Below are 21,160 nucleotides of genomic sequence, written 5' to 3'. Positions count from 1 at the left end.
AAGACTGAAGCAAATGTGACAATGGACACGCTTTCTGATAATATTAATGACATAAACCTATTTGCTGTGGTTTTTGAATGTCTCGTGATTGGAAATGAAAGGGAATGATGGGTGGATACTGGTGCTACTCGCCACATATGCTCCAACAAGTTGATGTTCACCACTTGTCATGCTATGGAAAAGGAAGAACAACTCTTTATGGTAAACTCTTCTACGTCCAAGGTTGAAGGCAAAGGAAAGGTGGTGATAAGGTTGACTTATGGGAAGGAACTAACTCTGAATGAGGTGCTCTATGTGCCTAACATTCGCAAGAACTTGGTTTCTGGATCGCTACTGAGCAAGAATGGCTTTAAGTTAGTCTTTGTTTCTGATAAATTTGTACTAACTAAGAATGATGTATTCGTGGGAAAGAGCTATCTTCAGGATGGGCTCTTTAGGATGTCTTGTTTTACTATTGCGCCAAAGAGCGCCAATAAAGTTGAATCTTCTGTTTACTTGTATGACATGGTAGATTAGGATATGTTAATTATGATACTTTGCATAGATTAATTAATTTGGACTATATACCAAAATTAAATATAGACCCACACCATAAATGTGAAACTTGTGTAGAATCTAAATTGACTAGATCATCCTTTCAATAGGTGATGGGTGATGGTGGGTACAATTCTTCTTGTAGTTTCATTGCGGATCTCTGGGTGAGTTTTCGGCTCCCTTCTTTATGATTATGTTCCTCTCGTCGTAACAAAATCTTTATAAACATGCATGGTTGACAATCGGATTAGTGAAGTATTTGACTTTTTAAGCAATACAACCGAGAAGCAAAAATAAGGAAGGAAGTGTCAGGCTGTTGACAAGTATATTTGGACCCTGTTATGTGCATGAACTTAGTGTAGACTCCCCCTAGAATTGAGTGTCCTTGTTATTTGGATTTTGTGCTCTTGAAACTTAATGGTTATTTAGCTTTGGCTTGAAAGTAGCCTGAGGGAATATACACTACCATGATTTTAATGAAAAACCGATATATAATATTCTCTTCCATGATTTTTCATATTGGTTAATATTTTCTTATATCGATTAGTATTTGTATGCTTCTCGTGTTCTTGATAACATCTTCCATTATGTTCTACTGATTTTGGTACTGCGTGTTTGAGTTGAATCATACTCGTATTTGTGGCAGGGGGTTCGTGTACCTGTTGCTATTGTTGCAATGCATTGTTGTAGTGGTGCAGAGGTATTGCATTTACTTATGAAAAATGGTTTGTTTATTGTTATTGAAGTGGGGCTGTTAAATAATGTTGCTGAAATGAGCTTGTCTATCAAGATACGTTATTCGTTGTTAATTTTTGCCGAAAAGAGATGTATATCTATAATATCCATGGTTCTAGCTTTTTTTTTTTTTTTTTTGGTATGATGAATCACTTATAAATGCTTATCGGGTTCTTACGTTCTATATGATTCACGAAATCTTGAATATTGTTGTAGCTTGTCTTCACTTGTAAATAGAAATTGATGCGTCTTCGTTGATGTATAGTGTCGGCCGGTAGATATCGGCATTTCGGCACTACTAGAGCATTTTAAGTCTGTTACTTTAAGGACCACTAGAATTTTCTTTTATTCAAGTTGATACTTCTTTTTAGTCAGGTTTACTTTGTTAAACAAGCCATTTATTTGCCTAAGCCATTTATTTGGTTCCCATGTGAAGTTTTGAAATTGGTGACAAGTGTGGGACACATGCCACAAAACTCATAATCAATATCTCCCACCCCTTTGGCTAGAGGTGTCCATGGCAGCAACCAAAACTTCGCTTCTCCACAATTGCTCCTCAAATAATTTCCTTGATACACCAGCTTTTTTTTTTTGGTTAAGATTTAATCTTTTATTATATCGAACGTACTTTACATAATCCTAAGACATCATAAAGAACTTGCATATGTACAACCATTGGCGGTGATGCCACCATTTTGCCGCGAAAGGCGGAAGGAAAGAGCGGGTCGGCGGTGTCCAGTGAAAAGTGTACAGTTGATTGCCGTGACAAACGAAAGTTCTTTACTTGAAGCATGCGATGCGTTGGCACCATTTGCTTCGATAAACCCAATGAAGTGCACTTTTGGAAGTTACTTTCAAAGACTATCTTAATCTGAGAAATAATTCGAGCTAGTAACCAATGTGCAAGTTCTCATCCTTTAAAACCTTATATAGCAATTGAGAATCTGTTTCTACCTCCCACCTTCATATATCCCGCCGACCACAATTTTTTCCATATAATAGAGCTACAAATTCGCCTCATTCGGTTAAGCGAAGAAAATTGGTGCTCCCATTATAAAAGCGACCCTCGGAATCCACGAGGATACATCCTCATGTCTGGATTCCCAATCGAAGCCCCATCGTATTCGGTTTAACCCGCCTCCATTGGGTGGAAACCATTTAATATAAACAAGCATTTTTTTCCTTATGCTTCGGCGGAACATGACTTCCATAACCATCGTATGTGTTTCAAGGCTCTGTTGATGTATCGAGATGGATGTAGACGCTTACCTTGAAACCTTGAATCATTTAGCGATCCAAATAATCCACAAAACCCCAACAAAATAGCAAAGATTTGCACTTCATTGTCCTTATGTATTTTAATAAACTTCGAGAATCGGTCCTTAAAGCGCCAACATTCATATATCCACGAGGCCACTAAAATTTGTTCCACACCAAATAGCTCTAGAAAAGGAACACTCAAAGAAAACATGAGTTTGAGAGAAAGCCGCATCACACATGGTGTCGGATAAACTTGAAAATGATGAGATGCCAAAATATCATTTGTTGGGACGACACCTTAAGCATTGCCATAAGAAAAATCTTTGTTTAAATGAGACTTTCATCTTCCAAAGTTTATAAAAATTGTTATCGATCCAAAGTATTTTAAGAATGCAACCATCATAGAGACTTCACGAGTATTCATTATCCTCCCATTTCGGATCAAAGTATCCTTCTCATTTTGGTGTTAAAGGTATGGAAACAATTTCTCCACATATTCTAAGGGCCAAAATTCATTCAACCGCTCCCAATCCCATGTATTTATCCATGTCAATTGGAAATTGAAAAGGGCGGTTAAGTGGTTTTAAGTGAAGCAATTTCGAATGTGGAATCCATTTTTCCTCCCATGCCTTAATAGAAGTACCAGCTTCGAATGAACCGGCATTTGTGTGATCCTCTTCCCATAATGATGAAGTAGATTTGACTTGCCTTCAAGAAACTGGAGTTGTGAAAGTACCTGTTTCATTTGATGAGCCCATAATGATGTTGGGAAGATCCCATCCTTTCTTTGCTAATAAAACATAATTTTGTAACTGCAATTCCTTGATTCCCTCCGCCATTATTCTTTTTGACATACATGCTAACTTCCACGGGGAAATAATGTAGTTTCCTTATTGGCGGTGTATGGCCCCATAAAAGATCTTCGATAATCTCCATTCGATCCTCCACAAGGTGCTCCAGGACAAAGATAAAATTTCCTTGAGTCGGCCTACCTTAGATAAACAATTAGCTTTCCATCTTTGAAATCTTTCGGAAGAGGACTAAACACGTGAACTCTACCCTTTCCCAACTTGTTTAGTTTTCCAATTAATTTCTTAGTTGCTAAATATTTACAAGTAAAGCTTTTGGTTGGACTATATATTTAAGTTGGATTTGTGGAGGTCGTGTGCGGAGCATCACTGTTACTGGCTTTACTTTCCTGATTTCTTTCATGCCCAATTACTTCAAGTTTGAGTTGGGAGTTTAATAGGTTAGTAGCTTTAGTTTAGGTAAATGGTTTCTAGCTTAGATGTCCGTGTTTGTTCCATTTTCTTTTAATATAAGCTTTCGGGTACTCGCATGCATTATATTCTTGATAAAGTCACATATTACGTATTGAATTTTTGGGTGTGTGGTTACATGTTGCTTCCAATAGCTTAAAATAGGTTCTATCATAGCTACTTGCATTTTAGAAATCAGACTTGCTATTACAATGTCTTTGAGGATTGAGACTTATATGTTTGCGTTGAACTAGCCAGACAAATTTGTGGTACTAAATAATATTTATTCTAATGCGACACATTTTCATCGAGGAATTGATGTATAAATAGTGTTATTAGTAGTTATGTGGCTGGTTGGTGCTAGCGGAATCTTTGTTTTAACGCTACTTGTTCATTATGGGTTAGAACTTTGGGAGCTCTTGATATTTTTTGAATAATGTAAATAGTTTGATCTAAATATTTTTCTATACCCTTTGCAGATCTTGTTTTGATATCTTGGTTGTTTGAAAATGGTGGACTTTAGTAATCAAGTGAGCATAGCGAATGCGCCTCTCTCCCCATTAATCCCATTGTGATTTTTTAATGTTTTATTTAATAAGTCTTAGTTTTGTATATTCAGAACTCATAATGTTATAGTTTGTGTGCTAATTCTACCCGTGATTGCAGAAAACTCAACTAAACTAATACAATCTATCACATGGCATCGGTCAATTTCATCTCACTCTTCTTCCCATAAGAGTTTCCTCGCATCCAGTTCGTAAAGTTTTTCTACATTGATAGAATTCAAGAATGATATGTTTACCGATTGTGGAGGAATGGATTTAGGAAGTCATTCTCTGACTCTTGGAAGATTATATACTTGGGAAAATAAGCTTTGCGAGGAGGTTAAGATATGTGTTTCGGCAATAAACTGCTTCAAAGCAACAGAGCATTATTATCATGAAACTCTTATGGTGTATCTAGTGGTCTTTGTCGCATGGGATACACATTGCCTTCGCAGTCTATATTGGTATGAAACTGATAATGGGAAGCATGAAATGCGTGAAGGGTTAGAATCGTGAAGGCTGGATGATGAAGATGGGCGTGTTCAAGTCCATGTTCTTATTTTAGAGTCAGACGCAATTTATACTTTTCTTGTTTCAATTGAATGACTTGTATTTTCCTTTATTAAGTTGTTTCTTTTTGTTTTTTCTTTTGTTATGTTTTTTTTGTATGTGCACTTGGAATTTTATCTTTCGGATGAATGGAAATGGTGATTTTGAGGTGTATGATGGTTATGGGAACTTTGCTAGGTGATTGGTAGGTCTGTTGATTGCGGGTGAACTGACCCAAGAATTAAAATGTCAATATTTTTTTTAAAAAAAAAACAAAAAAACTCTGCCACGGTCTAGAACCGTAACAAAAACATTATTGCCCATGGACCCAAATTGTAGGAAAAACTAACCTTTTGCCATAGATCAAAATCGTAGGAAAAACTGATTTTTGCCATGGATTATCCAACGGTTTATGCCGTGACAATACCGTCGGCAATAACTTAGGTGATCAATGTTCCAACCAATTGATTCAGGACGTACCACATGGGTTAATTTGATTGAGTTTGAGAATATCTTTCCTGAAGAAGGACAGCTATTTTGCAGTGACAAAAATACAAAATTCTAAAATTTCAACCCACCCTCCTCAAGATGGACATTGTCTATTTGGCATTCACAAAATGGAAAATTTCAACCCAAATATATATCATGGTTCTTGACCATGATTTACTAAAAAAAAAATATAGTGAATTAGTGATCAGTATACCCTTTTTCCTAACTCTATTTTTTTTTTTTTTATATTATTGTCGTATTATTTATTGTTGTTGCTATAGGGACTACTGAGATTTTGGAAGGCAAGGAAAAAACTGAAGTAATCGATGATGAAAACATGTTGATAGTTCTTGACATTTGTGAAGGAGATCACACAGATCATTATGCACGGTTTGTGGAAAAGATACAAGTTATTCCAAAAGGTGAAGGTAGCTTAGTGAAAGTGACTCTTGAGTATGAAAAGGCTAAAGAGGGAGTCTCTGATCCACATCATTATATGGACTTGTTTGCTAAAATTACTGACAAGTTGGAGGCTCATCTTATTGCCAAGGCTTAAATGAAGTAAAATATAATGAAGATTGATGAAAAAATTATGTCTGCAATGGTAATTTAATAATGTGCTTGTAATTTGTGGTTGTTATGACTAATTATGAGTCAATATGGTATGTAACTTTGGGAAAATTAAATAATGCTTCCTTTGTAAGGCATCTGATTTTGTTGTTCCCGGCAGTCAGTAATTTAAGTATTTTGTGCTTTAGTTTTTTAATTAATGTTTCAATTCATAATTCATATGGTGTTTTTTTAAGAATTGTTCCGGTGTAGATATGTTCTAATTGGTCGGTTTAATGGTTAGAAATCCTTGTTTTAAGTTTTGTTTTTTTAAGTTGGACAGCTTAGCTATAGGATGATCTTGGACACACCCATAGAAACACTCACGTACCCCATAACTATCTTAAATATTTGCCATACCCAATAACTAACTCAATCCAATAATGTACCCAAATTAATCTGGGGTATTTCCAAATAGGGGCAAAAAGATTTAAAACAATAATAATAATAACACGTCTTTCGTTTTTTGGACCCGTATTTTTTTGTGAAAGTTTCTTTTCGCCATTCTTCTTCGTCTTCCCTGCTCTATCTTCTACCGAGATACCAAAAAAAAATTCTTTCGAGCCTTGCAAACACAGATTTGGTGTGGTGAAGTTAATCTTGTTTGCCACATCGCTTACCAATGTTACTGGCTTCAGTTTTCTTGTAAGCCCTTTTTTTTGCAAGTTCATCCATATATTATCAGCTCTTTTGTATGTTACTAAAAATGACTATCTATTACTCATTCATATTCATGAGAACGATTTGAATTTGTTGATCATCATGTCACATCCCAAGATGACTGTCTAATGTCCTGGGAGACGAAAAAATGTGTCCAGGGACCAGGGTGTTCATTCATTGAGCAGGGTAACGTTTTTTTTTGGTTTGTGGATATATTGTACCTTATTCTCTTTTGAGTTGTTCCAACTGCATAAGATAGTTTTGGAAAATTTATTCCTATAAGGATTTTTTTTTATTGAGAATTGAGATGATCTAGTGATTCAATAGTGTAAAAACGACAAAGAAATGGTTGCAACTTGCAACAACCTTATTATGTGAAATAAGGTGTTCGAGAAACCGTTGCCCAAACTTGCTTTTACGAAAGCTCCGGCGGCCTAAGATCCTATCCTGACTTTCATTGTTGGAAGGGAGCAGGCGGGTAAACGAACTAGCTACTCGGTAACTAGGAGCATCTCTTCATAGCTCCAACCTAACGAATGGAGCGCCAATGCCGCTTACTAAGCGCTGGTTCTATCCCGGCCAAGCAACCAAAGCCGGGGACCTAGGTGAGAATAGAAGGGGAAGAAGCGGGGTAGAGGAATTGGTCGACTCATTAGGCTCATGACCTGAAGACTGCAGGTTCGAATCCTGTCCCCGCCTAATCACTTGAGATGCTGAGGGAGCCTTAGAATTCTAAAACAGCATGGCGCTTTTGATCAATAGGAAGAAGATCACTTTGCCATGGTGAACTCCACTCGTAGAAACAGATTCTTCAAGCCAAGGCTGCAAGCATACTTTCCTTGTGCCTATTTTGCTTTATCTCTTTTGCGTTCGGTTCCCTATAGGTTATAGAAGCTACTGTTCCCACGCCTATTCGTTTATGGCCTAGAACACGGTTTTTTACCTTCAAGGTCCAATCTCAAGTGAGAGTCCTAAAATGAGATCAAAGTCTAGGGAGAAATGGGCTTATAGCTTGTTTCTTTCTAAATAACCACCTTTCATAGTCCTGTTGTCGGTCTCCGGCGTTGAGTCTATTTTTGCGACTACTTGCCCTATCTCTTAAAGCTTCACTAGCTAAAACTGTTTCATTTCTACGACTAACCGAGCTTGTGCTATCTCGGGTCTTGAACACGAGCCTCATGAATCTCTCTTGAAAGGCCCTTATGATTCTTCTAGGCATCCGGGTTTGCAATCATAATGGTCGGTGCGTTCCTTTTTTAGTGAAAATCTTTCCGTATTTTGTATCCAATTTGCATTCATGTCTATCCAAAGACCTTAAGTAAGGTGTTAGATATGCCGTTCCCCACATTGCGGAGGTTAGGCCGATTACCAAAAGCTTCATTGCGAGGGCATGTTAAGGATCGGATCAAGCGTTAGAACTAGAGCACTCGCAATCTTGTAAGATGGTTTTACGCTAAATACATTGAGAGATCAATAAGTAAGGAAATTGGTTGTGTGTGAAATAGTTCCAAAAGGAAAAAAAGTTGGTCCAAGAACTTCCGAGGAGAGACATACTTATCATTTGTATTCATGTAATGTTGAATATACATACACTTATACAACACACTTAGAGACCCCAAATGTTGAATATGCATACACTTATAAAGCAACAGGAATAAACACATACAATCGCCGGTCAGCCAGATGAATGTCTAGATGTGGTTTGAGTCAACAAATGTGAGTGGCAGATCCCCAACCCCTAGAATATATACTTGAAAATTGTGTTGATCTTATGTGATCCCGAAGAGAGCCAGTTACATGTAAATTGTTATTGGATTTTGTTTGGGACCGATGACGATTTAATTTAGTTTCTCACTAGAAATTACTCGCTCTCTTTCAATGATGAAATCGGGACATTCACAAATCAGGATAACTTCATTCTCTGTTGAGTTTGGGTTCCTCTGTTTTGCTCTGCAGCCCCTATTCTCTTTAATTCTGCAACCTTACGTGATAGCTTCAAAACATCTCAAATCAGTTATTAATTTGAGATCAAGAGCTTATTAATGTCGAGGAAAAGTTAACAACTCGACAAATAAGTATAGTGGGCATGCAGGGTCAACTCTATAACATCATTGAGGGCCACAAATGACTTGGAAAGCAGAAAACCATGCTTGCAATAAGAGAGAAGTAAATCTCTATTCAAGCTTTCAGTTGCTGGTACTCAGTTGTATCTAAGTGATCATTGTCGTAATCATAATATAAACTCCAGCTCCACAAACATTGAATAAATCTTCGTAGTATCAATAACCACTTATCCCAACCTTAGTTGTCCTAATCTTCTTTCCTACTCCCTCTCGGCCATATATGTCAACCCTTTGCAAAGAAACACTTCGTACCACTTAACTAAGTGTTGTTGACAAAAGACTGTCATGGTTGTTAATGAATTTGGTAGGTTTGTGTTTAAAAAAAGTTTTGTTTTGGTCTTTTTGTCCTCTCTCTTATTAGTTATTATATCCTATCCATCCGTCCTTTACCTCCAGGCTTTTCTTCTCTAGGTCCTTGTTAAGTATTACGTATGAGGTTTTGTGATTTACTTGCTATTTAATTATTTAAGTGCAGGTAAGAGAGAGAGACTCAATGACTGGTGTGATTAAAAGAATTTCGACCAATGCTGATTTATTATGATTGAAAAGACTTACCAATTAGGTTTATTGATGAGATAAAAGAATCACGTAGAGTAAATGACTTGTTTTAGTCAATAAATATCTTGGGTACGTCTAATAAAAAAGAAGGATAATTTAGGAAGCTAAATGTGTCTAAAATTATTATTTTTTATTTATTTTAAAATTGGAGTATGGGAGTGTTTTGTTGGGTATGTCCAAGATCACCCTATAGCTATATTCAATGCGAGCATAATATTTCATTTAGTTTTAGTTGAGGAAAAATAATCCAACTAATAATGTAGTGGCACATTGGACAAGAAAAAAAAATGCCACAAATTTGATATACTTGCCCGGCTTATCTCGAATCCGAGATCGAGATTATGTTCCCTCTCCAAGGCTAATTTCAATTGAAGATTCGGAGCCGAGTTCTTATTGTTGCAAAAACAAACCATAGGTGGTAGACGGGTAAATTATTGTTGCAAAATATATAGGAGGCAAATTATGGTAATTTTTGGATTTCTGATAAAAAAAATATCAAAGAAAATAAAATAGTGATTGTAGCAATTCCCGAGCCATTTTCTTAACATGTTTAGTGGATAGAACGGCGGCCCAGGTCAACAGTTCAAAACTGTGAATTCTTATTGTGTGACTTCTTTTTTGTTGCAAATTCCAGTTCAGGTTCAAGTCCAAAAAAAAAAGCTTCTCTGGGGGACGAGCATGGTTTGGAGTCTAGACCAAATTCCCAGTTCAGGTTCATTCATTCAACATTGTTTGTTAGCTAATCAGTGTATCACTTGACACTTGTTTGCATAAAATGGAAAGACAAGAATCGGCATATGCTTTTATCAACGAAAAGCTAGAGCCCATTTTTTAATAATTATTTTGTAAATTTAATTGCAAAATCAATTCTCAATTTCAATTGTGGGGTTAAGGGGCAGGGTGGAATTAGATAAATTAAGTAGGCACGCGGATATCATGTTTCTTAGTCAATCACATTCAATTTCTAGTAATTGGGCTGAGAGCCCAATTTTTCTAAATATTTTCGGTTCTAAGCCTACTTTAATTTTAATTTCGCCATAAGTCTTATGTAAATTTAAATTTATATATGAAAAAAAAATTACATATATAAATTTAAATTTGCATATGTAAAATACTAGATTTAAACCACTCAATTCTTTGTGACATTAAGGAGCGCACTATTTAATTATACTCATTATTAGCGGGTAGGTGAAACTTTTTCTTGAAGTATGGATGAGATTAGGGCATCTCCAATGGAGGGTGTAAAATTACACCTCCACCTAGGCTCCACGTAGGTGCCATTAGGATTTTACACTTCTAATTGTATATTATTGTATAGCTTATAAATATCCACACTCTATACTCTCCAATGGAAAAGTGTAAAAAAAAAAAAAATTAAACTGGGGCGTCATTTGGAGTGGCGTCCGAAAGTTAAAAATTACTTTAAATTAGAAAGGGGCGTTCTAACCGGTGACGTCCAAAAATTATTTATTTCGGGCGTCGGTGAAAGTGTCGCCTCGACTTTTATTAACAAATAGCGAGAGGGGGAATTCTCCACCCTCTCTATTAGCTAATACACTATTACCTACGGTATAGCACCCCCATTGGAGAGAGTTTTTTGATATTTGGGGTGTAAAATTTCCACTCTATACGGTTTACACCCCCCATTGGAGATGCCCTTAGAGATGAAAAAGACACTAGGATTAGTAAAAGATCATTGATCATACTTTCTTGCCTTAGCCACTATTGAGTAAGAAGAATTTCTACATACCTTAGATCACTATCGAGGAAGAGAAACTCATAGCACATGCAAATATGCAATCCTTATCTGTGAAAGTAGTTTAATGGCTTACTTTAACAAGGAAATTTATATGAATGATAAATATAATATTCATATCTCATAGTTCTACATAGTTACTAATATTTTTTATAATAATTTAATATAAAGCAAGATCAGCAAAATTAAGATAATTGTTAATCATAATAAGTCAAACAACCCACCATTCGTTAGATTTGAAACCAAACTCATGCTAAGTATTCTCCGGTATAACAATGAGAATTTAATTTGGCCTTGCAAAACACTATTTATGTTTCACAAACGGGACAATTATATGATAAAACAAAACATGTGGATAACAGTTACACAACCGAATTGGAGAAGACAAAGAACAGTCCATATCAAATTTTTGTGAAAACCAATATAATATTCATATCTCATAGTTCTACATAATTACTAATAATTTTCATAATAATTTAAGAGAAAAGCTAGTGTGCGCAGGAGAGAGAGTGTGAGAGAGAATCTAGGACACTCATCACGCAGGAGTGAGGGTGTATTGCAATCAATGTCTCTTATACCTTGTGCACCCATGCACCCTGCGCACAATAGATGCCCTCATAATTTAATATAATCAACCACTCTCTGTTTTTCCATAATTGTTTGCCATAAATCAAATTAATTATGTTTGCTGAGATATTTTGTTCTTGAAAACAACCCGTTGACGGGCTCAAAAACTAGTAGAGACTAAGGGGTTATTATTATTATTTTTTTTTTTAATTCAGCATTCAAAGCCTCTTAAACTTAAGTTTTAAGCATTCAGAGGCTCAAAATTTGTTTGTTTTTTAAAAATAGTTTAAGCATTCCGTGGTATTTTCAGCATTCAGCACCAAAATTTCTCCTGACGGCTGAATTATAATACTTGAAACGAGGAAGTCTCTTTCTTGCCCTTTCTTAAGAACCAAATCTCAATAACCCATCTACTTTCTTATTTTGACTTTTATGGCTTCAAAATTTGATGTTGGTGTCACGGGTTTTTTCATTTTTTTGGGTGAATGATATCCACTTTGTTAAAAAGAGAATTACATATATATTTTTTAAAAGTAAACAAAATATGAAAATAAACCGTTAAAATATATTTGTGAAAGTATATTTTAAATAAATTTATTTATCATTTCTTTTTTTCGATAATCCATCTCCCCTCCTCAAATATAATATATATTTTGTTTTACAAGAAATCAAGTTAGTGTTTAAAATAGATAACATGAATAAAATTGTCTTAATGATTTATATTTAGCCTTCAGAACCAGGTTATTTTAATAGAAAACAAACATGTTTTTCAGAATTCAGCAATAAACATTTAGCATTTAGAGGATGAGCCATTTAGCATCCAGCATTCTGCATTCTGAGGCTTAGAAAAACAAACAACTCCTAATTCAGTACAAAAGTAAAAGTGTAAAACAAAGAAAAATGAGAAATCCGACGTTTTGGTTAAAGACAATGAGCGTCTTTTGGCCTCTCTTTGTCGAATTCTGTCAAGTTCTCCTTCTCAGTCATAATTTTTTGACAGCTAGAATGTCGTCACAGGAGGACTAGGCGACTAGCATTTAAATTTTCAACAACATGCTTGGATCTTGCATCTTAAAATTTAAAACACACTAGTACATCGGAAAAGCCTGTCTATCTCTCCTCAACTCAATGGCACAAACAAGAGAAGAAGAGATGGTGGTAATGTTTCCCTTCATGGCTCAAGGCCATATTAGACCTTTTTTAGCCTTGGCTCTTCAAATAGAGCAAAAAATGGGTTACAAAATCATAATCGTCAACACCCCTTTAAACATCAAAAAACTGCACTCATCTATCCCTCCCAACTCATCCATATCTCTCACGGAACTTCCCTTTTGTAGCACTGATCACGGCCTTCCACCTGATTCAGAAAACACTGATGGTCTCCCTTACCCACTCATTTGTAATCTTCTTGAAGCCTCAGTAACTCTCAAACCATACTTCGATCAACTTATCCTGGACATCACCAACAAACAAGGCCACCCTCCTCTTTGTATCATTGCAGATATGTTCACGGGTTGGACTCTTGATATTGCATGTGAATTGAATATATTTCATTCAATTTTCCAGACAAGCGGTGCATATGGTATGGCTGTATTCTACTCTTTGTGGGTACATCTTCCTCATAGTAAAACAGATGCTGATGAGTTCACCTTACCTGACTTTCCTGAAGTCTCTTCACTCCATAGATCACAGGTTGCAAACAATATGAAGTACGCGGACGGTAACGATCGTTGGTCAAAAATTATACAAAAGTTGCTGCAATATTGGTTTGAATCAGACGGTATGTTGGTAAGTACCATTGAAAACTTGGATCAAATTGGCTTGAAGTATTTTAGAAGAAAAAGTTGTGGTAAACCTGTTTGGCCTATTTTACCTGCCTTTAGGTGTCAAAAAAATGGTACAAGTGGTGATGGTGTTGTTTATACTATTCGTCCCCAGAACAATTCTGGGGTTGGTTCAGAAAAATGTATTGAGTGGCTCAATTCCCATTCTGCAAATTCGGTTTTATTCGTGTCTTTCGGCTCACAGAGCACCATATCAAGTACACAAATGATGCAATTAGCAATTGCATTGGAAACAAGCGGCAAGAATTTCATTTGGGTTGTTAGGCCTCCAATTGAATTTGAAATAACCGAAAAGTTCAGATCGGAATGGTTACCAGAAGGATATGAAGACAGGATAAAAGAGCAGAACAAGGGACTCATAGTACACAAGTGGGCACCGCAATTGGACATTTTGTCACACAAGTCAACGTGTGCTTTCCTAACTCACTGTGGTTGGAACTCAGTGTTGGAAAGCCTGAGTAATGGTGTGCCCCTACTTGGTTGGCCACTATCTGGTGAACAGTTCAACAATTCAAAGCTTTTAGAGGAAGAGACTGGTGTTGCTGTTGAGGTTTGTAGAGGGACTACTTGTGAGATCAAGCATGAAAACTTAAAAACAGCAATTGAGTTAGTAATGGGTGACAGTGAAAAGGGTTTGCAGATAAAAAAGAAGGCTAATGAAGTTAAAGAAATGATTAAAGATGCTGTTAGGGATGATGAGGGTTTCAAAGGTAGCTCTGTCAAAGCTATTGAAGACTTCATAAATACAGCTTTGTCTAGAAGAAGAGAGTGAAAGATGAAACAAAACTGCTTTTGAAGTTCGCTTATTGTTATGGAATTATCTCCATCTCTGTTGTTTTCTATGTTTTTGCCTTTAGCTTGCTTCCTAATGCATGAAGAGGACATGCAAGATTTCTTATGATTCTTGTGCATATGTAGTTACGTAATCAAGGATTAGTAACTTCGCAAAGTACAGTCACTGCTTTTCAACAAAAACCAGTTACTGCATTTAATAAAAATATGCGTCTGGATTGTGAAAAAGCTGCTTATACTGCTTCTGAACAGTTCTCCTAACTGATTGCACCTCTTCGAGATGGTTTTTCATGGTTTCCTCGAGATGAGTCATTTTGGCCACATGAGTGCCTGAACTCGACTCAGCTCCATCCTTCTCATACAATTTTTCGACCTCACATCTTTCCTTATCTTCCATTATTGTTTTATTCTCTGCTGTCAAAGCCTTATTTTGCTTTTCTAACTAACTCCTCAAACTTTTTAGCAAGACTCTCAAAGACACCTCTTCCTCATGTATTTATTCCACTTCATCTAGCATTCTACTTACCGAACGTCTTGTTCGTCTTTCTTTATTTTTGGATGCTACTTGAGATGTACTTTCTCTATTTGTTGCTGCTCCTTTAGCACGCTTTGGAGGCATTGTGAAAAGAAGATCCACCACTCACAGATTTAAGAAAATTTTAAACGGTTAAAAATGAAGAACAAACTCCACTCTTTACTAGAAATTTCTTTTAATGAATATAATCTTCAACAAAGAAGCAAAGAAAACAAACTAAACCACTCTTCTCACGGATTCGATCTTCCAAAGAGAAGAAAAGTAAAACTAAACTAATTTTTTTTTTTCTGATCCTTGAATCACAGACGGCGCCAATGTGGTTGTTGTCTTCAACACTGATCAATGATGACTCAACAACGATCAATGATGAATGAATACGATCGATAGATGAAGAACAATATTGAATGGAGATTGAAAAGATGTTTGTATGAGAATTTAAAGTAAGTTTATTGGTTTGTGAGAAACGGTTACAAGAAATCTCTGTATTTCTTTCTATCTCTTGGTTTATAATATTTTCGAAAAACGACTAAGAAGGGTATCAAACTTTACAACTTTTGACAGTTTGGGAGACCAAAATTTTTTTTTGACAGTTTGGGGACCAAAACTATTTGATTTTTGCAATTTAGGAACTTCTGTCAATTTCTCTAACACTGTTTCTAATTTGTATTATTTTTTTTTTTCGAAAAATAAAAACATGCTGACATGGCTCACACGCACACACTTCTCACGTGATAACAATAGGTCTTCCCCAAATTATTGGAATCGTGGGTATGAGCCTTGAAAAATTCAATCAAAATAAGAGAGATCGGTTTAGACCATGAATGTTGAAGGAAGTGCAAGTGTAGCAACGTTCGATGCATCATGTATGATCTCCATAAGAAAGAGACTCAAAAAGCAATCTCATCCTGCTCCTTGGAACAGTTGGAATAGAGTGCCTCCCTCCATTTATAGAGTCCCTAATGTCATTCGCCAAGTCGATGTAGATGCGTATGAGCAAAAGGGACTGTCTATAGGTCCACTACATTGTGGCAACCCAAAATTAGCAGCAATGGAAAAACACAAATGGAGATATCTTCATGATCTCCTCTCTATTTGAATATTGTAATGCAGTAGTGGTTAATCAGGAAACATATAGACAATTCTTTGTTCAACTGACAAAATAAAACATGCAATCCTAAAAACTTGCAACAAAAGTTTCTAAAGTGATATTATATTTTCAACATAAAAAAAAACTGCTCCTGACATATTCCTGATTACTGCTAAGAGAGAAAAGGGACAAGAAACATTACACTGTGATCACCATCAGCTAGAAAATAATTTAACTGACTGAAACACACAAACTTGCAAAGTATCAAGACATATCACAATTCAAAACATAAAAAAGTACCCTCCAAAAACAAAAAAACTAACACCAACTTTCTAAAACTAACAAAATAGCAGTTGGTATTTCTTAACAATATTCACTAACTAACTCGGTGACAAAGATATGTTCTTGAGTCTTGGACTTTGCTATCCATTTCTGTGTGTGGAAAACCACACATTTGTCTTCCCAATCCATACTCTGACATATTACTCCTGATGCAGGTTTACTACTAAACCTGTCAAATCAATCATAAAATATTCAATTCAGCCAAAACAAAAATTAGGAGAAAGATAACACCCAAGTCCCCAACACATGCACATGTAGAACTCAACCTATTTTGTCTTTTAAGTATCTTAAGCAATTGGACTAAAACAATATTTTACTAAAACAACTTACCCATCCATGGAGCCTACGATAGTAGATAAGTAAGACTACAATGAATATGAAACCAAGAGAGCAGAGAATGAGAACTATGAGTTTAGGGGAAATGGGTTTGTGACTGGATGTGTAAGGAACGATGAGGAAGAACTTTTACACTTTCACCGAAACAAACTTTAGACGTTAGATATTCCTCTTTTTTTGTGTTTGAACAATTAAATCTTAGTTCACGTGGTCTTCCAATGACAAATGAAATAAACGAAATAAACCGAAAAAACGAAATTGAAAATAAGCAGAGACCAAACCAAAATAACATAGCCCATTTGAAAGCTCATAGACAAGTGTTTACAATGTGTCTTATTTTCAAAGCAGTAATGTTACACCGACCCACTTATTTAACATTTTAACCTACTATTTAAATCTACTGATGTATCAAAAGTCTTAATAAGTGCAAGTTTATACATCAACCCTAACAAAAAGTTCTTAATAAATAATACTCTGACCAAGGACACATTTTCATTAAAAAATTTAACTCAACCATAATTAAATGGGTTAACATACTTTATAATTATAGGTTATGTCTAAGATGCATTATAGCCCTAAGAAGTGCACTATGGGCCTAAGCAATAAAATTGGATTGTATGCGTCAATTTAGTTCGTATTACAGATTACCAAATGGGCTTATGACTTAAGTCCACATTTGTATATGACCCACATTTTAAAATAAATAAATAATAAATAATAAATAAAAATTGATATAAATGCATCTATCAAAAAGTGGATACAAAAACCACTCAATTCTTTGTGAAATTAAGGAGAGCACTATCTAATTATACTCATTATTAGCGGGTAGGTGAAATTTTTTCTTGAAATATGGATGAGATTAGAGATGAAAAAGACACTAGGATTAGTAAAAGATCATTGATCATACTTTCTTGCCTTAGCCACTATTGAGTAAAAGGAATTTCTACATACCTTAGATCACTATTGAGGAAGAGAAACTCATAGCACATGCAATCCTTACTTGTGTCGGTAGTTTACTTGCTTACTTTAAACAAATAAATTTATATGAGTGATAAATATAATATTCATGTCTCATAACTCTATATAGTTACTAATATTTTTCATAATAATTTAATATAAAATAATATCAGCAAAGTTAAGATAGTTGTTAATCCTAATAAGTCAAACAACCCATCATTCGTTAGACTTGAAACCAAACTCATGCTAAGTATTCCCCGATATAACAATGAGAATTTAATTTGGCCTTGCAAGATACTATTTATGTTTCACAAACGGGGCAATTATATGATAAATCAGAACATGTAGATAACAGTTACACAACCGACGCGAACTGAGAAGACAAAGAACCGTCCACATCATAAATTTTGTGAAAGTCAATATAATATTCATATCTCATAGTTCTATATAGTTACTAATAATTTTCATAATAATTTAATATACACCACTCTCTGTTTTTCCATAATTTTTTGTCATAAATCACATTAATTATGTTTGTTGAAATATTTTGTTCATGAAAACGATCCCCATTCAACACTATTTATGTTTCACAAACGGAGGAATTATTTGATAAAGCATAACATGTGGATAACAGTTACACAACCGAATTGGAGAAGACAAAGAACTGTCCACATCAAAAAATTTGTGAAAGCCAATATAATATTCATATATCATAGCTCTACATAGTTACTAACCATTGTCATAATAATTTACTATACTCAATCACTCTCTGTTTTTCCATAATTTTTTGTCATAAATCAAATTAATTATGTTTGTTGAGATATTTTGTTCATGAAAACGATCCCGTTTGTTGAACGGGCTCAAAAACTAGTTATTATAAATTGCAGTTTTCATCGTTCAGTGCATATGCAAAGTTAACTTTCTTTAGAAAAATGGCTACTGAAACCAGTAAGCTTGAGATCGCAAAGGAAGTCAAGTGCAGTCCACATAAGTTCTACGAAATGATTAAATACACACTTCATCACCTTCCCACTGTATGCCCTGAGTTAGTTCCGGGTGCTGATATTATTGAAGGAGATGGTGAGAGTGTAGGTACTGTTAGGCTATGGAAGTATGTTATCCCAGGTAAAATATAAGTTCAATTAATGTTATTAACTAATTAGAAATGTTAGTTCTACTTGATTCAATTTGATGATCAAGACCATATATCTAGATCCCGCGAGGTCTGGTTACTTTATTAGCCCGCCCTCCACGAATTTTCGACATGAACAGTGCATGGTCAGTTTCAACTTTGAAGTAAATCTACACACGTTAATTAACTTCACTAATGTGAGATGTCACGCCGTTATTATTGGCCAGAACATCTCGGGCTGTTTTATGGAGAACTCAAAAATCTTAGGTGATCAATGTCCCAACCAATTGATTCAGGACGTACCACATGGCTTAATTTGATTGAGTTTGAGAATATCTTTCCTGAAGAAGGACAGCTATTTTGCAGTGACAAAAATACAAAATTCTAAAATTTCAACCCACCCTCCTCAAGATGGACATTGTCTATTTGGCATTCACAAAATGGAAAATTTCAACCCAAATATATATCATGGTTCTTGACCATGATTTACTAAAAAAAATATAGTGAATGAGTGATCATTATACTCTTTTTCCTAACTCGATTTTTTTTTTTTTTTTTTTTTTTTATTGTTGTACTATTTATTGTCGTTGCTACAGGGACTACTGAGATTTTGGAAGGCAAGGAAAAAACTGAAGTAATCGATGATGAAAACATGTTGTTAGTTCTTGACATTTATGAAGGAGATCACACAGATCGTTATGCACGGTTTGTGATAAAGATACAAGTTATTCCAAAGGGTGAAGGGAGCTTAGTGAAAGTGACTCTTGAGTATGGAAAGGCTAAAGAGGGAGTCTCTGATCCACATCATTATATGGACTTGTTTGCTAAAATTACTGACAAGTTGGAGGCTCATCTTATTGCCCAGGCTTAAATGAAGTAAAATATAATAAAGATTGATGAAAAATTTATGTCTGCCAATGGTAATTTAATAGGCTAAATCTATGGTGCGCAGGTCGTATGGTATGCTATCAAATCTGGGCCACTCATACCAAGGGATGCGTGTGTATTGCATGGCAAAATCTTGATCCAAAAGCCCTTGATCGCATCATATATCCCACTGAAGACATGCTAAGCCCACATTACCTGCGTACCATACATCTCGCGCACTGAAGACATGCTCAATTTAATAATGTGCTTGTAATTTGTGGTTGTTATGACTAATTATGAGTCAATATGGTATGTAACTTTGGGAAAATTAAATAATGCTTCTTTTGTAAGGCATCTGATTTTGTTGTTCCCGGCAGTCAGTAATTTAAGTATTTTGTGCTTTAGTTTTTTAATTAATGTTTCAATTCATAATTCATATGGCGTTTTTTTAAGAATTGTTCCGGTTTAGATATGTTCTAATTGGTCGGTTTAATGGTTAGAAATCCTTGTTTTAAGTTTTGTTTTTTTAAGTTGGACAGCTTAGCTATATTCAATGCGAGCATAATATTTCATTTAGTTTTAGTTGAGGAAAAATAATCCAACTAATAATGTAGTGGCACATTGGACAAGCATGTTAGTTAAAAAAAAATGCCAACTAAAATTTGATATACATGAATCAATTTTGTTTTTATCCATATTTTGTTCCATTTTAAAGATCAATTTGCTTATCTAGCTATTCCAATCCGAGATCGATTTGTTATTTATGTTCCCTCCCCAAGGCTAATTTCAATTGAAGATTCGGAGCCGAGTTCTTATTGTTGCAAAAACAAACCATAGTGGTAGACGGGTAAATTATTGTTGCAAAATATATAGGAGGCAAATTATGGTAATTTTTGGATTTCTGATAAAAAAAATATCAAAGAAAATAAAATAGTGATTGTAGCAATTCCCGAGCCATTTTCTTAACATGTTTAGTGGATAGAACGGCGGCCCAGGTCAACAGTTCAAAACTGTGAATTCTTATTGTGAGACTTCTTTTTTGTTGCAAATTCCAGTTCAGGTTCAAGTCCAAAAAAAAAAGCTTCTCTGGGGGACGAGCATGGTTTGGAGTCTAGACCAAATTCCCAGTTCAGGTTCATTCATTCAACATTGTTTGTTAGCTAATCAGTGTATCACTTGACACTTGTTTGCATAAAATGGAAAGACAAGAATCGGCATATGCTTTTATCAACGAAAAGCTAGAGCCCATTTTTTAATAATTATTTTGTAAATTTAATTGCAAAATCAATTCTCAATTTCAATTGTGGGGTTAAGGGGCAGGGTGGAATTAGATAAATTAAGTAGGCACGCGGATAAACTAATCATCAGGTAGCAGATATCGAAATTCTTAATATATAACCACCGATTTTCACTCTTTTGGTCAATTTTGCAATTTTTTCCTACATCACATACAATTTTGGTTTGATATAGCATGATAGTGGATACTTTAGCCATATAGATTACGGGAGAACTGGAATGGCATCTCTCCGAGGGCCAAGTGTGGAATGGTGGATCGCAAACTATATATCCACGCCAGCATCATGAGTTCACCATCATGTGGGTTTCCATTATTCCAATATTTCCT

The 21,160-nt window shown here is 35.3% G+C and overlaps 3 protein-coding genes and 1 long non-coding RNA gene across 4 annotated transcripts; all 4 read left to right on the top strand.

The window, feature by feature from the left end:
- The first annotated feature begins 3,603 nt into the window (after positions 1-3,603).
- LOC147485254 (uncharacterized) lies at positions 3,604-4,677 on the top strand. Its single transcript, XR_015202223.1, has 3 exons — positions 3,604-3,778; positions 4,268-4,318; positions 4,455-4,677. It is a non-coding gene; the product is annotated as an uncharacterized LOC147485254 (long non-coding RNA).
- Positions 4,678-5,058: 381 nt separating this feature from the next.
- On the top strand, positions 5,059-5,927 carry LOC147485253 (kirola-like). The gene is made up of 2 exons (XM_086571308.1): positions 5,059-5,080; positions 5,653-5,927. The coding sequence occupies exons 1-2, from the start codon at positions 5,059-5,061 to the stop codon at positions 5,925-5,927; spliced, it is 297 nt and encodes a 98-aa protein (XP_086427434.1).
- A 6,585-nt stretch (positions 5,928-12,512) lies between these two features.
- LOC147485252 (UDP-glycosyltransferase 92A1-like) lies at positions 12,513-14,508 on the top strand. The gene has a single exon (XM_086573367.1). The coding sequence runs from the start codon at positions 12,773-12,775 to the stop codon at positions 14,258-14,260; it is 1,488 nt and encodes a 495-aa protein (XP_086429493.1). The 5' UTR covers positions 12,513-12,772; the 3' UTR covers positions 14,261-14,508.
- A 3,916-nt stretch (positions 14,509-18,424) lies between these two features.
- LOC147485251 (MLP-like protein 43) lies at positions 18,425-19,593 on the top strand. Its single transcript, XM_086571604.1, has 2 exons — positions 18,425-18,662; positions 19,266-19,593. The coding sequence occupies exons 1-2, from the start codon at positions 18,470-18,472 to the stop codon at positions 19,538-19,540; spliced, it is 468 nt and encodes a 155-aa protein (XP_086427730.1). The 5' UTR covers positions 18,425-18,469; the 3' UTR covers positions 19,541-19,593.
- Positions 19,594-21,160: the final 1,567 nt, after the last annotated feature.

Source organism: Coptis chinensis, chromosome 7 (assembly GCF_015680905.1).
Source record: "Coptis chinensis isolate HL-2020 chromosome 7, ASM1568090v1, whole genome shotgun sequence".
Classification (NCBI taxonomy): Eukaryota; Viridiplantae; Streptophyta; class Magnoliopsida; order Ranunculales; family Ranunculaceae; genus Coptis; species Coptis chinensis.
The sequence above is the reverse complement of the archived record's forward strand: the minus strand, read 5'-3'. Positions and strand labels throughout refer to the sequence as shown.